At 39.8% G+C, this 19,793-nt stretch overlaps 1 protein-coding gene across 1 annotated transcript in view; it reads right to left on the bottom strand.

Annotated features, from left to right (window-relative positions):
• Positions 1-19,793, bottom strand: part of PTPN13 (protein tyrosine phosphatase non-receptor type 13) — a 99,103-nt gene that overhangs the window by 15,815 nt on the left and 63,495 nt on the right. Inside the window, exons 17-32 of the mRNA XM_075149926.1 lie at positions 18,140-18,563; positions 17,870-17,967; positions 15,413-15,469; positions 14,097-14,189; positions 12,662-12,769; positions 11,781-11,912; positions 10,909-11,375; positions 9,762-9,905; positions 7,785-7,878; positions 6,881-6,966; positions 5,847-6,009; positions 4,699-4,913; positions 4,511-4,609; positions 2,651-3,009; positions 2,281-2,455; positions 809-967 (exon numbers count right to left, since the gene is read on the bottom strand). Of these exons, the coding sequence (XP_075006027.1) occupies positions 809-967; positions 2,281-2,455; positions 2,651-3,009; positions 4,511-4,609; positions 4,699-4,913; positions 5,847-6,009; positions 6,881-6,966; positions 7,785-7,878; positions 9,762-9,905; positions 10,909-11,375; positions 11,781-11,912; positions 12,662-12,769; positions 14,097-14,189; positions 15,413-15,469; positions 17,870-17,967; positions 18,140-18,563 (2,873 nt within the window). The remainder of the gene's footprint in view (positions 1-808; positions 968-2,280; positions 2,456-2,650; positions 3,010-4,510; positions 4,610-4,698; positions 4,914-5,846; positions 6,010-6,880; positions 6,967-7,784; positions 7,879-9,761; positions 9,906-10,908; positions 11,376-11,780; positions 11,913-12,661; positions 12,770-14,096; positions 14,190-15,412; positions 15,470-17,869; positions 17,968-18,139; positions 18,564-19,793) is intronic.

The raw sequence follows: 19,793 nt of genomic DNA, 5'->3' as shown, positions 1-19,793 counted from the left end.
CTGAGAGAGTTGGGGTTATTCAGCCTGGAGAAGAGAAGTCTTGGGGGAGACCTTATAGCAGCCTTTCAGTCCTTAAAGGGGGCTTATAAGAAAGACAGGGCCAAACTTTTTAGTAGGGCCTGTTGTGACAGGATAAGAGGGAATGGTTTTAAACTAAAAGAGGATAGATATAGATTATATACAAGGAAGAAATTTTTTACAGTGAGGGTCGTGAAACACTGGAACAGGTTGCCCAGAGAGGTGGTAGATGCGCTATCCCTGGAAACATTCAAGGTCAGGCTGGACAGGTCTCTGAGCAACCTGATCTAGTTGAAGATGTCCCTGCTTATTGCAGGGGGGCTGGAATAGATGTCCTTTAAAGGTCCCTTCCAACCCAAACTATTTTATGATTCTATGATGAACACCTGTACCACATGATATGTACCTGATACTCTTCTACAGCAAATCTCTTAAAATTTATTTCCTAACAATATGCTAGCCATAGATGTATTTGACCAACAACTCCTCCACATATTTGAGCAACCATCTTATTTAATCCATGAATGCTTTTCTCTTTAAACCATTTTTTGCCATCACGAATAGTGGTTGCACACATGCCTAGCTGTGGGACATACCGTAACTCCCTTCAGCAATCTCTTTTCATACTTGTATTTCTTTTGTCTAAGTGCTATCACATTATGTCTCTCAGAAAGTGCATGCCTTTGTTCCTTAACCACATTTCCTTTAGCCCACAACAGAGTTCACTTTTTTGACTCGAAGTTGTCCTTTTCATGCAATCCCTGTATCTGAAAACATTCATTCCTCTCACTTTTATCAGTCGGTCTCCGGGTCGTAGTCTCCCATCGCTTTTGGCAGGATCCTGAACAATGTCATGAATGTAGCAGCCAACGTTATCATTACCTTTGGTCACTGTAAAACCCAGACTACCCTTTTCCGACTTTGTCATAGTGACTCGGAGCTCTGCTTCCTAGGGGAAGAAAATAGCACTTTACAACACAAACAATTTGAAGCATTGAAGAATTTAAGACAGTTAGAAATACACAACTGATTTACCTATTGATTTAAGTGGAACACAAGCCTGGACAGTACCAAGACACGTGTCTCAGCAGGCTCAGCTTAGCTGCTTCAAGTAAGCACTTCTAATGAATTCAGACAGACTATTGTTTTGCATGGAGCTAAACTTGGGCCAAAGGCCTATGATCTAAACAAAATTGTGAAGGCACACACCAAAACTGACACCTTATTTTACCCTCAATAGCTGCCATATATAAAAAAGGCTGTGTATTTTTCAAATAACACAACACATCAGGAATTATTCAACTGAAGAAAGCAGGTGAACGTATTTTCCTACAATGAGACACAATACCATAGCTTATCTCAGAACTGAACACATGGACATGTTTTGCCTGTTTTAATTTGAATGAATTTTGATTTGAAAGATACAAATTTGCCTCATTTGCATAGAAACTCACAGAGCACCAGGAAGGTTTGAGAAAAACTTCTGAAGAAGGGACTAAGAAAAGGACAGTTTGTTTCTTCTCAAAATGGAGTATGAGCTACAATAGCTTTCTAACCTGAAAGACCCTCACGACTGAGACATATCAACGCTCAATTTTCATTTTTTTCAATCTGTGAATAGATTATGTGAGGATATGGAAGCAGAAGTCCCTTCTGATACATAACACATCTCTGGGGTGGCAAGAAGCTATTTCAGAAGAGTCAAAAATATGCTGCATTTTGCAGCAGAGCAGAAAGTCTTTGGGATTCATAGATATAAACGCAGCAAAGAACAGGGTCTCCTGATGACCCTGCTGCCCCAATTTATCCTCTGATCTCTGAACAACCACACAGAAAACTAACAGGGCAGAAGCAAGATATCTGCCATTTAAGCTTCCTCTGAGTACATGGTTTAGAGATAGGTAAATATTTAATGCCAAGTTTTCCAGACTGAAATGACACATGAAATAGACGTATACACATCAACCTATGTACACATGGATGCCTCCACATTCAGAGACGGAAATACATCAACTCTTCAAGAGCCCAGACAGAAAATGCCTGCAGACATTTGTATGAGCAGCTGCAGTTCACTGGTTACAAATGGCACAGGTATGTGCACCATTTATAAGGCACACGCCCAAGTTAGTGCAACTATCCCATTTGTAAATTAATATACCTAACTTCTATCCAGTCACTCCCAATACCATGGCTAAAACAACTTCCAGTTGGCCACAGCAGTAGGTACACCTATGCTACTGAAAGACAGAAATAGTAAATTACTGGCTCATATTCTTCAGCATTTTTTTCCAACTGGCTGAGTAATGAATCCATTCCTCCCAGGTGCGAAGTCAGCTCAGAAGCAGGAGTCGCATAACAGTCATTTATTAAAACGGATGTGGTAACATCAGGAACAGTTCTACAGGTTGGGATCAATGGCAAATCCAATGGCAGATTACTACAGATAAACAAGCAAAAAACAAGGATCAGCTTGTACAATGTGGCTGTCACCCATAAATGAATATATGAACCAATATTGACATTATGCAGATCTAAAAAGCAAAACAAAAAAAGTATTTCTATGAATAGGTCCAATAAACTAGTTTTATAAACACCTTCTGCAATATTAGGAGGATCATTATAAACAGCATACCTGTCCTCAAGCTCTGACTTGCTAGAAGCATCTTGATCAGAATATAAGATGGTGCGAACAGCCTCCTCCTGACCACTGTGTGCCTCATACTGATGTGCCTGTGTCATAGCTTCATCTGAAGTTTGGTATAGTGCAGAACTCCAGCCAAGGCCCACCTGTGCTGGCGAGTCTATCACCTCCTCATCACCACTCCTGCTGCTGTCACTGTAGCTGTCTCTTCTAGAGGGAGATTTTAGCCTTTTCTTGCTCAGATCAGTAGTTTCATTTTCATCTGAGCTGTCACCTTGTTCACCATTTGATGGACCAGAAACTTCTCTGCTGACATCTGGAAATACTTGTTGGAGTGAATGGATGGGAGTCTACAGAGAGCAAGGACATTTAATTCATCAAACTCCAGTTTTGATGACAAAAGAAAGTTGCAAAGACTGCACAAAATTACCAAAAGCAATTAGTCAGTGGCTCCTTCCATTTAGATGTTGCCTCAACTGTATAAACGTATCACAGCACAGTTTCACCAAATTCAATGCATCTTGGCCACGACTAAGTGTGCAAAATTTTGAAACGTATATTGCTAAAGAACTGCAAATTCATCTAAGGAAAACAAATATACTCTTGGCTTTAGCCTCAGAGAGCCTAATGACAGATGCCTTTAAGCTATGTCTAGCAGTCACCTAGGCAATTACCATGAAATCCCTTCCAAACAGAACACACCGCTGATGCTTACAGTACAACTGAAGTCAAACTAATCTCACAGGAGGGAAACAGGGAAGCTTTCAAGAAAAAGCTACATAACAAACTACAAAAACGATGATAATTTACGCCAAACAGAGACTGTTCAGCCAAGTTACTAACTCCCATGAGAATGAAGAACAGTTTTGCCAATAATGACATATTCCTAAGAATGATATCAGCTAGCAGACACGCAAAGTTTAAAAGCTTCATTTATGCTTTTATGGCTAAATTCTCATGTTTATGAACACACCAATCTGAGATAATGTTATAAACAAAATTGTCATTTGTTTATGGTTTTTCTCTTAACATATGCGCTGTTTTATTAAAGTTATTCCATACTACAAACAGGTTCATTACAGGACTAGTTATTTGTATTATTAGTTTGTTCAGTTGCTTATCTCTTACTCTAATTTTCACTTCTCTTAAATTTGTATTTATACATTTAAGTTTCTGTCATCAGACTTGAATGGTTTTTATTGTTTGAAAATGATATTAAAATAACTTAAATTGAAGACTTGTCTCCATTAGTTTTACACTTTCCTGTATTATGGACAGCCTACTTTTCAGGCACATTCCCCTCTACATTCTCTTTTGCTGAAACACATTTAATTTCCACTTCTTCCAAGTATCCTAAAATGGCCTTCTGTTCTTTCAATTTACGTATTGGAGCATTTTGAAAATGTTCTTTGGGATACCTCTAATTTCCAGTAAGTAAATATGGCAATCTTTTCCCTGGTTTTACATGCACAAAAACCAGACAAATTGCTGTTTTGCAGAATATTCTTCACATACGTTATAGAAATATCCAATTTCTATTTGAGATCAACTTCAAACCATTGGGCTGCAAAGAAACCCCTGCCACAGAAACAGTGTATTAAGCCAATTTCCAATGTCTTAAGCCACAAAATGGAGGGAAAAAAAAATTATTAAAGCCCTGCATTTATTTCACATTTCCACAAAATGCTTAGTACGCTCCTGAGGGATTTACTACAAGAACCACGTTTCTGTGAGCACCCTCTCCATCTTTCCATCTGCATCTTGCATTTAATTAACCCACCCACCAGACTGAATAAATGAACCTTCAAATAGCAATTAAAAAAAAAAAAAATCATATGCCATACACCTTACCAATAAAGAAGGATCGATGTCTGGTAGTATACCAGATGGTGGCCGACAAAGGAGAAGAGAGACTTCTGGAGATGTTCCTCTCAGAGCAGAGATGACTTCCTGTGGCCACAGTGGGATTCATTATTAGACACAGACCCCCAAGACTTGCAGGACTACCAATGCATGAGTTTCACTATTAAGATACAAACCTGCTGGGATAAACCCTTTAGCGATGCCCCATTCACTTTCAGAATGACGTCCCCAATTTCTATCTGCCCACTTTCTGCGGCGGGCTGCCCAGGGAAGAGCTTTTTCACCCTCACAATAGTTGAGCCCAGTTGCTCTGGGGTAAGGTTATCTTCACGGCAGAAACTGAACCCAAGACCTGAGCTATTCTTCAACAGTTTTACCTCAAATGTGTTCTCTGCAAAAGAAATATTAACTTATTATTTTCTACAGCACGCTGGCCATGAAAAAAGTGGGTGGCGCTCTTACTCCAGACATGACAATGCGCACTCTCCCCCTCACAGGGTTCTTCCACTTTACTGAACTCAAGCGTTATCTAATAGACCCCTCCAAGTTAAAGAGGACAAAAAGCTGATCATGACGTCTCAGTCTGCTGACTTGCCCTGACAACATCCACGCTATATAGAAAGCCAGGGTGTCTCCAAAATACTGTTCCCCAGGAAGTCTGTTAGGAGCCTGTTAAAGCAGAGTGACACAACCTTTCTGGCCACTGATCAGACATTAGTGAGAGCAGCAACTGGAGTTCCTGGCAGACAGGACAAATCCCATGCAGGAAGACCAAAAGGCATCTGCAGTGGTTTCCCCATGTGGGTAGGTTTCCCTCCACTTTCACAGGTCTCCAGCAAAAGAAGCTAAAATATGCCAACATCTAGTCAGCTACACAAATCCCTCTTCTCTCTTCATCCAGATCTTAATGTCTTCTCTTGCCTAGACAGGAACAGTAGGACCTACGGAAGCTCTCATTTATATATGAGTATCTTAACCTCCTCTTGGCATTCCCCAGCAGCATCAGAGATAGCAGCACCCCTTTTACTCCAACCTTGCTACAGCCCTGGCCTGCAAGGCTGGTGAAATTGGGAAACAAGAAGGAACAGTGAGACAGCAAACAGTTAATAGTAACTAAACAAAGTTACCAAGATGTGAAAGGAAATCTTAAAAACAAATGCAACAGCACAAAAAGGAAAAGACTGCATTACGTGCAGGGGCTCAGTAGATTCCTACCAGCTCTTTCTCCTGTCTGTCTTTCTATTCTACAGAAAATTTGAAGAAAAATATTGTAAAAACTAAAGGATGCTTTGAAAGTTCAGACAATTGTCCTATGTGACCTGACCTGCAGTGACAAAGCTGTAATCTTTGGCATTTGTAGTTTTTGTCGCTGGTTTCTCCTGTGGCTCACACTGCCCCACCTGATTTGGAGGTGTGCATTGTGGTGTTACTGGAGCATGAACCTTGGCCACTGAAAGCTGACCTTTTTCCAACAGCAGATGCACCACCTAAAGAGATGAAACATTCTCCAGTTAACTGGCAACAGTCATGGAGATAGCACAGTCTAGAGTACATGTTTCTTTCTAACTTGTCAGCGTCCCAAGTTTTACAGCAGTAAACTTTATAGACACCTCCCTCCCCATACATCCTCCATTTGTTCCTTATTTTAAGGGCTGTTAAGTCACAACCTCCAAAATACACTAACGGACTTGCAAGATACTTGCCAACACAAGAGTAAGAAAGGGTTTTCTTCCAATAAGGCTGTGAGGGGGTTAAGAAGTGTCAAAGACCGTGTCATTTTCACATGCATACAGGGAATAGAGTTAAAAGCATTTTATAAAGTGAGCACAAATAGTAGTCCTTAGCAGCTCTGAATGTGTACGTTCACTGACTATTTTCAGGTGTACATGTACTTCCACATATGAATCAGCTGCCATAAATAGCTCTATCAAATGAGGAGACAGCATTGACAGAATTAAGTGCTATCCAAAAAGGCCAAGACTCAAGTAAAGCTACCAGCACAGCATGCAAACACAGCTGCAAATATGGATGCCCTTTCCTCCTCAGTGGTTCAGATTTGGTACCCGTCTGTAGCGTGCTGCTACAACTGCTTTCCAACCCGTGCACCTGGGCTTCCTTCCTATGAAGCCCAGGGACAAGGAGAAACAAATTCCATGCAGATTCTCACCCGCACACGAAGCCAGAATTTCACTAGGGTGGGCAGCGAGACTCGGGGCCCAGGAAGCCAAGGAGCCTAAGAAAGTACACCTAAAGCAACCAGGACACCGGGGAGAATTCCAGTCTTCAGGTTCCTTTACCTCTTTTCACTCATGAAGATCTGGTTTACTACAGATAGGAGTAGCACTAGCAGCCACTTACCTGCCCAGTGTTTCTCAGCGTTTCAACAGCTTGCTTATGGGTAGCACCTTCCAAACTAATCCCATTGACGGAGAGCACACGGTCACCTACAAATGATTGATTATTAATTTAAGAAAAAGTAGGCAGAACGTCATCTATAAAACATATATGATGCACAGAAACCTTCAAGTCTCAGCTAACAAGGACAGTTATTGAAGTAAATTCTCCCTCCCCTCCATACTCTGAGTCACGAAGAGAACTTTGCAACTAAACTATATGGTTGGACTCAATGATCTTAAAGGTCTTTTCCAACCTAAATGATTCTATGGGATAACCTCACGTCAAAGCCAGTGTTGACCATCAGACTGATAGCCTGCCACAAAGCTCAGACTCTTCATTAAAAACAAATCTTCATCTACAGTGGGAATTCTCACTTCAGTGAAGAATGTGGCCTCACTTACAAACAAGAAAAGCACTTACAAACAATTACAGTGATTTTTATGCATTGAGTTGCCCAGGATGCCAAACAAGAAGGCCAACAATAATACAAAGCCCTCTCTCTCCATGGCTGGAATAGAGAAGTGTTCTCCATTAACACAGGCTGCATTAGGAAAAAAAAAAAATCCTGCAGCTTATCTCCTATTTTTCCCCTCCACAGTCCCTGTTTTCTGTTGGTTCTGCAGTTGTTCTACACTTTTTTTCAATCTTCACCTGCAGAATTAGCTATCAAGACAATATTTAAAATGACAACTGCAAATGCAGCAGCTTGGAAAAACAGCTCTTCTTCCCTGTGAAAAAGGTACACTGAAAGGAGGCAAACAGAGTTCCTAGCTTCTAGGCCACAGTGTATCATCAAGTCCACCACAGAGAGTTATCTGCCCTTTTTTCACATTAAGAGTCCCAACTGAAAGAACTGAAATACTACCTTTTTCTATTCTGCCATCTGCTTCTGCTGCTCCCTTAGGAATAATCGCTTTCACGTAAATACCACCATGTCTTATGCTAGTATTTACACCGCCCTAAATAGAAAGCAAAAATAGGATTTGTTAGTCTTTTTGCAGTTAGAATACTTAGTAATTAAACACAGTGGCACACAAGGAAAACTATACTCAGGAAGCACTTGGGCTACTGGCATATAAAAAGAACAGCCAAACTATCAAAACCAAAATGTTACACAAAGCATGTTTTCGCAGTCATGCAATTTATTACAAATGAAGTTGGGGTGGGAAGATTGTAAAAACACGATGCATCACAATGCAAATGCACCCAAAACAAATAAATGTCCTTCAGCAGAAACATGTCTGCATTATGCCGGACTTTACATCCTTGCATGCATATCAAAGCTCAGAGATGTGTGAGAGCACAGCATGCCAAAGCAGAAGATTCATACCCATGCAGTGTCCTACTCCAATACACCCTCTTTGATGTAACAGGAAACTAAGAAGTACTGCTTTCTCTCAGCTCATACAAGTTTGAAGGTCTAAGCTGAAAAAATTTGCTCAAGCTCAAATGGTGTTGTTTTTCGAGGGCCTTAGCCTTTCTGCTCATTGCAGGGGGGGCTGGACTAGATCATCTTTAAAGATCCTTTCCACTGCTGCATTATCAGTGCTTCTCCACAAACTTGGAGGGAAGAGGGAGACCAACAGTGTATTAACGATCACTCCCAAAGCACACAGCATTACATATGAAAACTTATAACACCTTTTCACCACTGTACAGGATAGCAATGCAAGGGACAGAATGGAGGCTTAAAAAGGAAAGGTCAATGAAGATACCATTTGGTCATCCTTTAAGGGAAATCTTTGCATCGGTTGGCATCTTCTAACGTTTTCTACAAAGCCAATGCAGCAGGCTTGATGCTATTCAATCAAGTTCCTCCAGCTGTCTCAAGTTATAAGCTTGACAAAGCAATATGACTTTGAATAGACTAGGATGCTAAAATAATAGAATTTGATTCTGCTCCTCTTACAATACTAGCCACATATATGAAAACAGTGCTAGGCTTGCGAATTGACACTGCACCTACATGCTTATCTGTATGGCCACATTTGGGAAAAGGCCAACTTAGTTTTAGGTATAAACAGCCAGTGAAAGCCACCAGTTTTGAACTACAACTAATAACTGCTCTCTATTGTTATAATTTAAGCAAGTTTTCCTTCTTCAAATTACTGTGTAGACCGGCGATCAATCAGAGATATTTGAATATTAAAATACCAAAATGTATTTTTGAACACAATACAAGAACAGGAGCAGTGAAATATGTGTGCATCTCAATTATAAATCACTCTCTTCTCCCTTGAAGTGCCACTCTGCAGTACGGCAGGCCCTAAACATAAACTACTTTCAAAATTTTATAGCCCGAAGAGAAATTAGTCCATTAAAAATACAATTTTGTCTCATATTGCAAGAAAGCAGTGTCAGCCAGGTCTTATTTGGATTTAAGTAGTTTTTTTGCTTTTTGCCTTTTATCCAGCAGAGGGAGAACACTGAACATGGTGTATGTGTGTGGACGTGCATAGACACTCTTAAGTAACACTACCGCTTCCGCTGCCTGTGATGCCAGTCAGGGAAGGTCTTATTTCTCTCCCTTGTAAATTTGCCACATTATTAGGTAGCAAGGGACAAAGACCATCTTGCTTTTTGTACTCACAAAGCAGTGTCTGTGATAAGATTCTATTACGACTTTGGGGCTCCACCATAAAACAACAAACAAGAATTACTTAAAGGGCAGATGACAAGAAAAGGGATATAAAATAGTATTACTTTTCAGCTTTGGTAAGATTAATCACACATCAGTGAAACTATATACTTAACAGTGACTCCAGTAAATATTTTGCTTCCTTGTAATTTAGCAATTTAATGGGTTGCTGGGAGTAGAGAAAAAGAGAAAACATCTAAAAACCTTGTCAAACAGTACCGTGACACTTATTCCCAAGCCGTTATCTTTTTTGGCTAGTTCAACCTCAAAGATATCTCCAGGTTTAAGAATTGTTGCAGTAACCTTTTTAGAATTCATTTTGTTTGCTGTATTCGCTGAGGAAGATTCCTTTATTTAAAAAAAAAAAAAAAAAGAAACAAACAAACAAAACAAAAAGAGAGAATGATTTGCCATTAGAACCGAAGTTTACAGTTAAGACCCTAAAGGGTGTGTTTTTGAGTCACATGCAGTCAAAAGGAGTCCACATGGCAAAGTACCTATTAGTAAGACTCATAAGGCTCATTGCTTTAACTCTTCCATTGCTGCCATTGAACAGGCTTAGCAACAGGCTTAGCAGAGAAATATGCTTGGCCTTCAGCAGCCAAGTCTTTATTGTCAAAATGAGTTGGTCACAGAACACAGAAACTATAGTACTTCAGTATTACAGCAGCCTAGGGTCTGTTGGATTAATTCGCAGGAGCTGCCACAACTTGACTGAATAACCTCCATCAGCTGAAAAGAGGAATCACTGCAAGTTAGGAATTAATTTGTAGTACTTGCCATTGTGTACTTTTGGAAAGGTGAAGCAGCAAGCTGTCTCTGTTCAGAGCATGGCTCACTGCTGAACTTCACTACACAAGAGCAGTTTTCCATGGATTAGATCAATCCCAAAAGACAGTAAATTCTGCTGCTACCTATTCCAGATGCATCACTACTACTTTAATCTAGGAAAAACTTAATTTATCTGCCACGTGAATAAACTTACCTCTAGGGGTGGTCACTAGACTATGATCATATTGGACAAAAACACAGAATTGAAAGGAGTTTTTCTACAGAAAAGTGCACTATACATTCATCCCAAAGCACAATCTGCCTCTAGTAAGACATGCCCATCTTGTGATATTGGAAAGCTGGGAAGTTGTTTCAAGTTAGAGGAGTGATTTTCTCCATTTATTTTGAACAAAATCACCAAATTATTAGAAATTAACTATTAGCATTTGCCATTAGAAGGATAAGCTGCAGGCTAGGCTGTCCCTCCCCAACATCCTTTCACCTTATCCACACCCACAGTCAGCTATTTCACTACCACTATTACACTGATGGGGAAATATTCATATGAAATACACTATGCCTTTTTAGCTGGCTGTTGCTCCTGACTGCTGGAATAAGTTGCTTCATCCATGTCAGAATCCCCTCGGTCAGAATATTCCACAGACTCCACTACCCCTGGTCTTTTATTTTTTGCTCGAGTACTGTCAGACAAGGATCTTCTCTTCTCGTTCATTTTAGAAAGCCCAGACTGGGAATCACTATAATGCTGAGGATCCTGCTGGGCTCTACCACTTGCACGTTTGCCGAAGAAGCTGGCTGTCTGGCTCTGAGACAGGCTGGCGCTCTCAGTTCTGGAATCCTGGGAGCTCACACTTCCATCCCGCTTGCCTCCCGACAAACCAGACAAACTCCCCGAAACAGGCCTCTGGTGACCATGGGACTGGCTGTGTTCTTCTGAAGAGGATTCTGCCTCATTGTCCTGCACCGATGATGGCCTCCTTAAATAACCCCTGGTTCCATTGCCAATGTGTGCAGCGTTAGACGATGCTGAAAACCAGGAGACAAGACAGTCATCAGTAGCTGGTAACATCTTATCTGCAGTATGACACAAATTCCTCAGCTTACAACCACATGAGGTTTTACTTGTTCATATTATGCAGAACATTTTCTGTTTACGATGCAACTGGTGTGTCCTGAACCAAAGGTTACCGTAACACACTTCTTCGTTCAGTCTCAGAACACAATTTCAAGCATTTCAGCTAGCATACATTAGCTAGGGTTGCTTACAGAAGTAACCGCAGTTAAGGTGATGTTTTATGGCTATCTCAGTTGATTAGATTAGTAATTTTAAAGAAACACAGAAAGTACTTTACAAAAGGTGTCAGAGAAGGCAGAGTGCTCAAACTCAAAGAACAACTCTTTAATAATAATAAGGAATATTTCTCTCCATACCTTTGGATAGCTTGTCCTTGGGCTGAGAGATAACAAGTGTCACGTCTTCAGGTGCGTTCTCCAAAATTTCTAATGCTGCATGATGGCTGACGCCTTCTAAACTTGTGCTATTTACAGATATTAGTCGGTGTCCTGCACAAAAGGGTGTGTTCAGATACAATCTAACATCTACATTCTTATCCATCAGTGAGAATGTGGAGTACAAGTCTGAAAATCTCTACACAATGCATGGATTAAAAATTACTAAAATTCAAGTGATGCTGTAATAGGGAACCCTAATCATTAAAAAAAACAAAAACACAAGAACTGGTTATGAATATTTCCTCTTTTTAAACCTGCCAAACCTTTTCATATTATGATTTCTACCTTCTCTTCTGCTGTAAGAAAAATGAATGCAAAAGCAAAAATCAAGAGGTGAAATAAGCAATACACTGTTCAGTTCAAGGCACAGACTAAAATGAAAAGAAAAAAAAAAAAGCAGATATTAAATAAAATAAATTTTCTTTCTCCCCCTACCCCACCCCTCCCCGGTATAGTAGCCATATGGTTACATTCACTTTTTCCAAAATCAAAGTATGGATTTGGAGTTTTAAAAAATTAAAATTACAAAGCATCTATAGAGAGTCAATAGCCCTTATCTTTATCCTTTACTTTAATTTTCTGCTACTTCAAGCTTTATCATTTTTCCTTTGATTCGAATGATTTTTGTTTTCGTATAGTTTAACAAAGAAGTATCATCAGTTTTCAGAAATTCTCCAGAAGGTAACTGAGAGTCAGCATTTGTAAGGGACTGATGCCCGCAGCCATAGATGGGAATGGTACTACATACGTGCTTGGCCTTTTCTTTCATGTATACACCTCTTCTTATTTACACTATTCACCTGGTTTTAGAGATCCTTCCAAATCAGCTGGCCCTCCAGGAATAACTGAATGAATAAAAATTCCCAGATCAAGTTTCCCCGTCTTCTCTCCGCCGACTATTTGAAAGCCTATTAAAAAAGGCCAAGAGCAGGCAAAAATGTCAGTGATCACAGTGTAACTTAATGCAACACAAGTCCGTATTTCAGAACGGACAAAAACTTAGTCTAATAAATGTAAAGTAAAAGAAAACTATACATCTCAAAGAAGTCTACGTGAAAGTAAATGGTAAAGCTTTTTTGATTAAGCTTTATTGCATTCTCCGTTTTGGAGCAAGCAATTCAGACTTTGTCTAGCTGGCTTCCCAGAAAACTCCAGCAAAGGCTACAGAAGGCAACTGTGGCAAGAGAAACACACGCACAAACAGATGACATTAAATGTACATGCGCTGAACAGATGAAATGTATTTTCTCTTACTTAAAACTTTCTGGTTTTCTCCATTGTTAAATGCTTCACCTAAATGTTTGACGCTGGTCTTAAGAACTGAGTTTTTCAACTCTCCATTTTCTTTTAAGGCTTCTAATCTGTTTCTGCTAATTCTACCAGGTAAACCTGGGAAGGATGTTCAAGATGAAAAAAAAAGAAAATAGAAGATATCAAGTCTTCTCTATTCTAGTTAAAACAGCAAAGTACCACAGATTGCATGGGGAAGGAAGAGAATAAACGGTGCATTTCATGTGAATTTCTTTCCTTTTTGGTCAACTCTTAAGTTACTGTGTAGGGTAAACACTAAATGTTATTGTCTTGTAGGCTTTTTCTCCTCTTCAAATTTACGCAACAGTCCTATTTTGAATGACAGAACAATGTCCTTAAGGACTCTTTAGAGAGCCTCCCTAAAGCACAATACTGACACCAAATTATTCATTACTCATACAGGGAAAAATTATGTGGGTTTATGAAAAAACTCAGCAGTAGAAGGAGGAATGGAATGCAAATATCTCATCTTCCAGGCTCTTTAAACCTCAAATTAGTGTTCCATCTGATGATATTATGAGAGTAAGAAAAACACTCCACAATTAGCTCATAATGGCTTTATAATGTCTTTTTTTTGTTTAAAGCCTTCAAGCTGTCACAGCTGCGAGGTGTCCACATAGACAAAAATCTTGTACTTGAACACAGAGATAAACTTTAATGGTCAACTTTTAGGATGACTAGTTCATAATATAAATATTATCCTACACTTACAATATGGAAAAACTGAGAAACAGAGTTGCTTAACATCACTCAACAAATCAGTAGCAGGCACTATCAAGTAAGTCCAGGCTTCAGCATCTTCAAAATCCAGCTACTGTCTGCATCTCAGTCCTACAATAAATACTTAAATACAGACCAGAAAACTTTATTTTGTTTTTGGCTTCTAGGAGCACACATGACAACAACAATTTTAAAGCCACTTACCTAACCCCAATTTTTCATCCTTTTTCAAGTTCACCAAAGTGATTTCTCTTTCTGGTGAGGCAACTCTGTTCTGTGTTGTTTGCAGAGAGTCAACTGAAAAGCCAACATTTCGTGATCAGACGCTACCTGAATGCTCCCCTTCAGGTTTGTGTTGAAGTTCTATTCCATTAAAAATATTACTTCTCTAATAACCTGACAAGCTGTTCTGAACTAGTGGGTCCAACTTTCATCTTCCAAACCATGTCCAAATAAAAAAACCCACGCCACAGTTATAACTCTCTCCCACCTTCAGCAATTAAAATCTTTTATTCCTCCTAAGAAATGCACCTAGCTTAGTATCTTGGAATCACAACACAACTGAGCCCTAGAATCTTCAAATTTATCAGTCTCAGTTCAGCAAAGTATTTAGATCTGTGTTTATGTGCCCTGCTCAGGTCAGCAGGACGTAAGCACGTTGTTAAAAGTGAAACTGAGGCTTATTATATGAAGTTACTAAAAGGTTACTCAGTGAGTTCTCTTAATGGTCCTCCTTCATTAAAAAACAACCAACATTAGAAACATCTACTAAAACCTATCTTGTTTAAATATATTCCTCATTTGCAACTCCACAGGCTGCTGATTTTGCCTCTTCCAAAATCTGAACACCCTCACAACAGATTTATGTGACTCCTGAGGGTTCCCAACAGGCTGAAGTAGACCCAGGCACTTAAGAGACAGAAGGAGCATGATTGGAAAAAAACCAATCTCCTGAAACTTCATGAAACGCCAACATATTGCAAGTCTGAACTCATGAATTTGCTACCTAGAGAAGATACAACTCATTTGGTCTGGAGTGCCTGGCGTACTTTTGCCCTAAGTGGAACATGCAATTCCACAATGGCAGAAACGTACTGAGCTCTGCACATTGGTACAAGCAGAAAATAGTGATGCAAGAGTGCGACAGAGTGCGCCACCTGGAGAAGGAGTTTTTCTCCCACAAAATCAAGTCAAACCTAGAGTAAAAGAACTAAAAAGAAAACACAGCCTTCTCGGACTCTACAGAACCAGTAACCTCATGAGTAAAGGAAATGAGCTGTGAAGAGCATGGTATGTTGGGTAATAGCACCCTTCAAGTCTCAAACTAAACAGACACTATTCATATTTGAAAAATATTACACACAGATGTCAAAATCTCCCTCAAGAAGCAATCCAAAAGAAATATTAAACGTTGTTTTTAGGAAAAGGTCCTATCCAACTAACTGGGAGAGGTATTTGATTTAAGAATAGCGAAGAAACAGGACAGGTGGAACAGTCTGAATTATTATTTATCAACTTACCACTCTCTTTTAACAGCGTCGATGATGGAAGGTTTCCCGAAGTATTCATGCTAACGCCTGTGACATGAATGGAAATATTAGACATTGTTATCAATTTTTATTTTTAATACGAAAGCTACCAGGAAGTATTTCAAACTTTACACAATACACATGAGCTCATTCACAATATCGGATTGACTGCTTATTTTAAAAATGAATAAACATGAAAGTAGTTTTGGATTAGCAAATCCAAATTCCTCATGTACTTTGGTTGTAGTTCAAGGTTCAGATAGATAGCAGCTCATGCAAAGGCAAAGAATTAAAAGGAAGGACAGAAGTTTGGCCTTTACAACCACTATTAACTTCAGATAAAATTAATGGATCTTTAAGAAGCTAAGCCAAAGCCTAAATTTTCTTACAGGATTGGATGAATATGCCTAACCTAATAAACCAACACAACAGGAGTCTTGTAAGATTTTGTACAGTAACAAATAAGTTGCTGCAGTAACAAGTAATTTGAACCAAGTATTTCTATTTAAATTGGTTTGCATACAGAATCATATTTTCTTTGGAATGACCAATGCCAAACAAATATGGCCATATTTTAAAGAGGATAAAATAATAAATGTACTAAGTTATAAAAGTAAATGAGGTAAGATAATTTAAGCTTCTTAGGAAAGCAGTCTTGGCCTTTTCCAAACCTCTGAACCCTAAAGTTTCAGCTGATGAGTTTCATCATGCAAAGAATGTGTGTCCCCCAGCACAGGCAACATGATTCAGCAGGACCTTCTGACATGTAGCCAAGATCCTTATCAGAATTGCTACCCAGAAGATTATGGGTAAGCACATGATAACGCTAATTGTAAAGCTAAAAGCGTAGGATAAATGGCTGCAACCAGCCACTACAGAAAATGCATGCCTCATCTCATTCTACAGTAGCTTATGCTCTTGGTACTGAAAAAGTATGGTTCCCAAGTCAGTCCTGGTTTCAAGTGAAGTGGGAGCAGATGCGGTAAGTATTTGTATGTCACACTCTCTTTTGTTTTGGTTTTGTTCAGGTTTTTTGCGAGCTTGTTTATACCGACCCCCATACACTTAACTTTCTTCCACTTTTTCTGATGTTCTGTAACTAATCAATATTTTAATATTAAGCAAAAGCAAAGCAACAAAAGCAAGCTAAGGCTGCAAATGATTCAGTCGTAGTTTCTAATATTATAACAGGGAACCTCCTATAACCAGAAACTGATGACACAGATATTAAAAATTAATGTACAATAACCCAATGCGCGAGTTTAAGTCTATTTAGCTGCTCTGAATCTTTTTTTTTTTTTAAATATGAACTTTGTATTTTTACTGCCTAGTAAGACTATTTGTGTGCAATCCAATCCTTGCCAAGAAAATGGAGTAAGTACATCTGGCTTAACTCACTATAAAAGTGCATTGCAAGAAAATTGTACCTAATTTATTATATCCAAATGAGACCAAACAAAAAAGAACTGTGCAGTTACTGCTTAGAGGTACTAGCCAGTAGGCAGCTTATGCCAAACTGAGTCCCCTTCCAACTGAGTCCCCCTGCAACTTTTCCACAGAAAACACTAAAAAAGTTCAAGCTTAACAAACAGACTGAAGACTAGCAAATTATTAAAAGATCCATACAATAAAATGGGACTCTGAAGTGACAAAATGGAAGATGTTTTCTGGAACAGCTTTTACTGTCAAGTACTAATACTTTGCACACCTGTGTACAGACTGGTGTTGTCCAAAGGAGAATTTTTTTGATTCACTGCAACAATTATTCAAGAACAACAGGCAATTGGCCTGGATTACTTTAACATGTGATACTTTGCTCCCTTTTTCAAATCAAAATATTACAATCAGTTAATAAACTGTCCTGGTTCCAGCTGGGACAGGGTTAACTTTCTTCCCAGTAGCCTGGGGGGTGTGCTGTGTTTTGGGTACGGTGTGAAAGGAGCGTTGATGGCCCATTGATGCTTTGGCTGTTGCTGGGTGATGCTTGCACCGGGAGGGGGGAGCACAGCCGGGGTGGTGGACCCAGCTGGCCAATGGGGTATTCTATACCATGGGACATCAGGCTCAGTATAAAAACCAGGTGTGTGTGGGGGCTCGCTCCCCCCGTTCGTGACACGCGGTCGGCGGTCAGTGAGCAGTTGTGTTGTGCATTGCCTGTTTTGTGTATTCTGTTATTGTTGTTGTTCTCATTGTTATTATTACTGTTCTACTTCGTTTTACTTCAATTATTAAACTGTTTTTATCTCAACCCGGGAGCTTTCCTACTTGTGCCCTCCCGATTCTCTCCCCCATCCCACCGGGGGGAGGGGGGGGTGATCGAGCGGCTGCGTGGCGTTTATTTTTGCTGGCTGGGGTTAAACCACGACATAAACATATCAAAGCATTACACCCAAAGCAATTTTAGAGGTTAGTTAGTAAATACAGTAATATTATTTTTTGCTTGCTGACCTACAACATAGGCTTGACCGGTATCTTCAATGGATGATGAGTCCGATTCATTTTTCTTTCTTTCAGGGCTTCTACTTAAACCTGCATGAGATTTTGAACTTCAAGGGGAGAAGGAGAGAAGGGGAACCAGACAGAGGGAAGAGGAAGTTGGGAGAGGGAAGGGAAGGATCAATGTAATAAAATAATGGTATGAATAATAAATAAAAACTGATGCAAAATGTACATTGACTGTACACAAAGATATTGCAGGGCGGTCAGAGAGACTCTTACTTGCTCAGTTTTAATGCTCCTGCTGCTGATCCAGTATCAAATTTTGGCATTTGCTGAAAGACTCTTCCCATTATGTCTTCTATTTTTTGGGGGGAAGAGTCCAAAGCAGTAATAACATTTTTCCTTGGGGGGTAAACCGAGATGTGGCTCTGACTCAGATCGTGAAACGACTTGCTCATAACCCTGGGTCTTTCCTCCCACGAAGTCTTCTCGTTCTTGTCCTTTGAAGACCCAGGAAGCGGCTGGAAGAGTGAGAGCTCAGAGCAGGACAGCCTCTTCAGAATCTCTGCTTGAACAGACAGAGGTCGAACGGCAAGTCGGTTCAAAGTGCTGCTGGCCAGGCTACCAGTACTGATTGCTCGTCCCATGTTGAAACCTTTGACAGAGTCCACATGAAGGTTTAGGCTCCTAAATGAAGCCCTTTCTGTGGATTTTTTTTTTTTAAACAAAAAACAAACAAATTTAAATTATACAGTTATACACCTCCTTGTGTAAAGCATACATTTTAAACAATCAACTCACACAAAGCATATTTTCTCTAGATGCTCAGAAGTATGTGCCATCATCAGGTACATATAAACAACCACCATGTAGTTTGCTCAGGAAGCAAAGTCTGGAGTTCATGACATTGCACTAACCTGACAACCTACTACATTGAAGTCCAAAAACACAGAATAACAGAATATTTACCCCCTTATTAGTATGAAGACTCATATACCCCGTTAAACTGCTGTGCTTTATACACAGGCACATCATCTCTTTCTGCAAAGCAAATAATACCCTCAATCCAAGTGACCTGGAAGACTACACTTCCTTTAACCTGCCCATACAAGTCTTTTCCAGAATTTGAACAAATAGGGCTTCCCCACCTCTACACTATCAGATCCTACCAAACTTCCATCCATCCATTGCTTAGTTTTCTTTGCATGAGTCCCTGACACACTTGCAGTACAGCTGCAAAGTTGTGGGGGCTCGGCAGCATCTCTACCTGGTTAAAGAGCATCAGTTCATTCAGGTGCACTTGGGGACTTCCCTTGCCAGAAACATCCTAAATCTTTTAGCACAGAACAGAAAAAGTGTTGACTGCGGTTTGCTAGACTTTTTGACTCATGAACTAGGATTCTCTTAAGCAGCAGAGAGAAACAGGTTTTGGATTGTAATTAAATTACTGTCAGCTGAGTCGTGGGAACTGTCTGGGTGGATGTTCTTAGCTGAAAGCAAATGCAAGATAATACAACTTAGCCTAACCCCCTCTTAATTCAGAGCAAAGCTGAGCAGGGCTCATTTCTATTAGCCTAACTGCCTCCTAAGGCTAGCAGTTAAGTTCCTGTGGCTTGGCTCTCGCACAGAAACTTGATAAGCTGTGGCAACATGTTTGCTGGTTAGAGCCTTTAAAGGAAATCAGGCCACCTGAACCCTTCATAAACTTCACTGATGTCTTGGAGTCAGTTCACAGGGAAGTCTGAGGAAAAGCAACCCTCAACTGCACAAATATTTCTGATTTAGGGTTAACTAGTGTTTTTTTAAACTCTACATATAGCTAGGAAACAAGCTGCTTTAGGAAGCTGCACTGTAACTCAAAAGGAAAATGCTACTTTTTGGTACACATCACCCATTAGCTTTACTAAACGCCGAAGTATTCACCATGAAAGAG

This window comes from Calonectris borealis, chromosome 4 (assembly GCF_964195595.1).
Source record: "Calonectris borealis chromosome 4, bCalBor7.hap1.2, whole genome shotgun sequence".
Lineage (NCBI taxonomy): Eukaryota > Metazoa > Chordata > Aves > Procellariiformes > Procellariidae > Calonectris > Calonectris borealis.
This window is presented reverse-complemented; position numbering and strand designations above follow the sequence as displayed.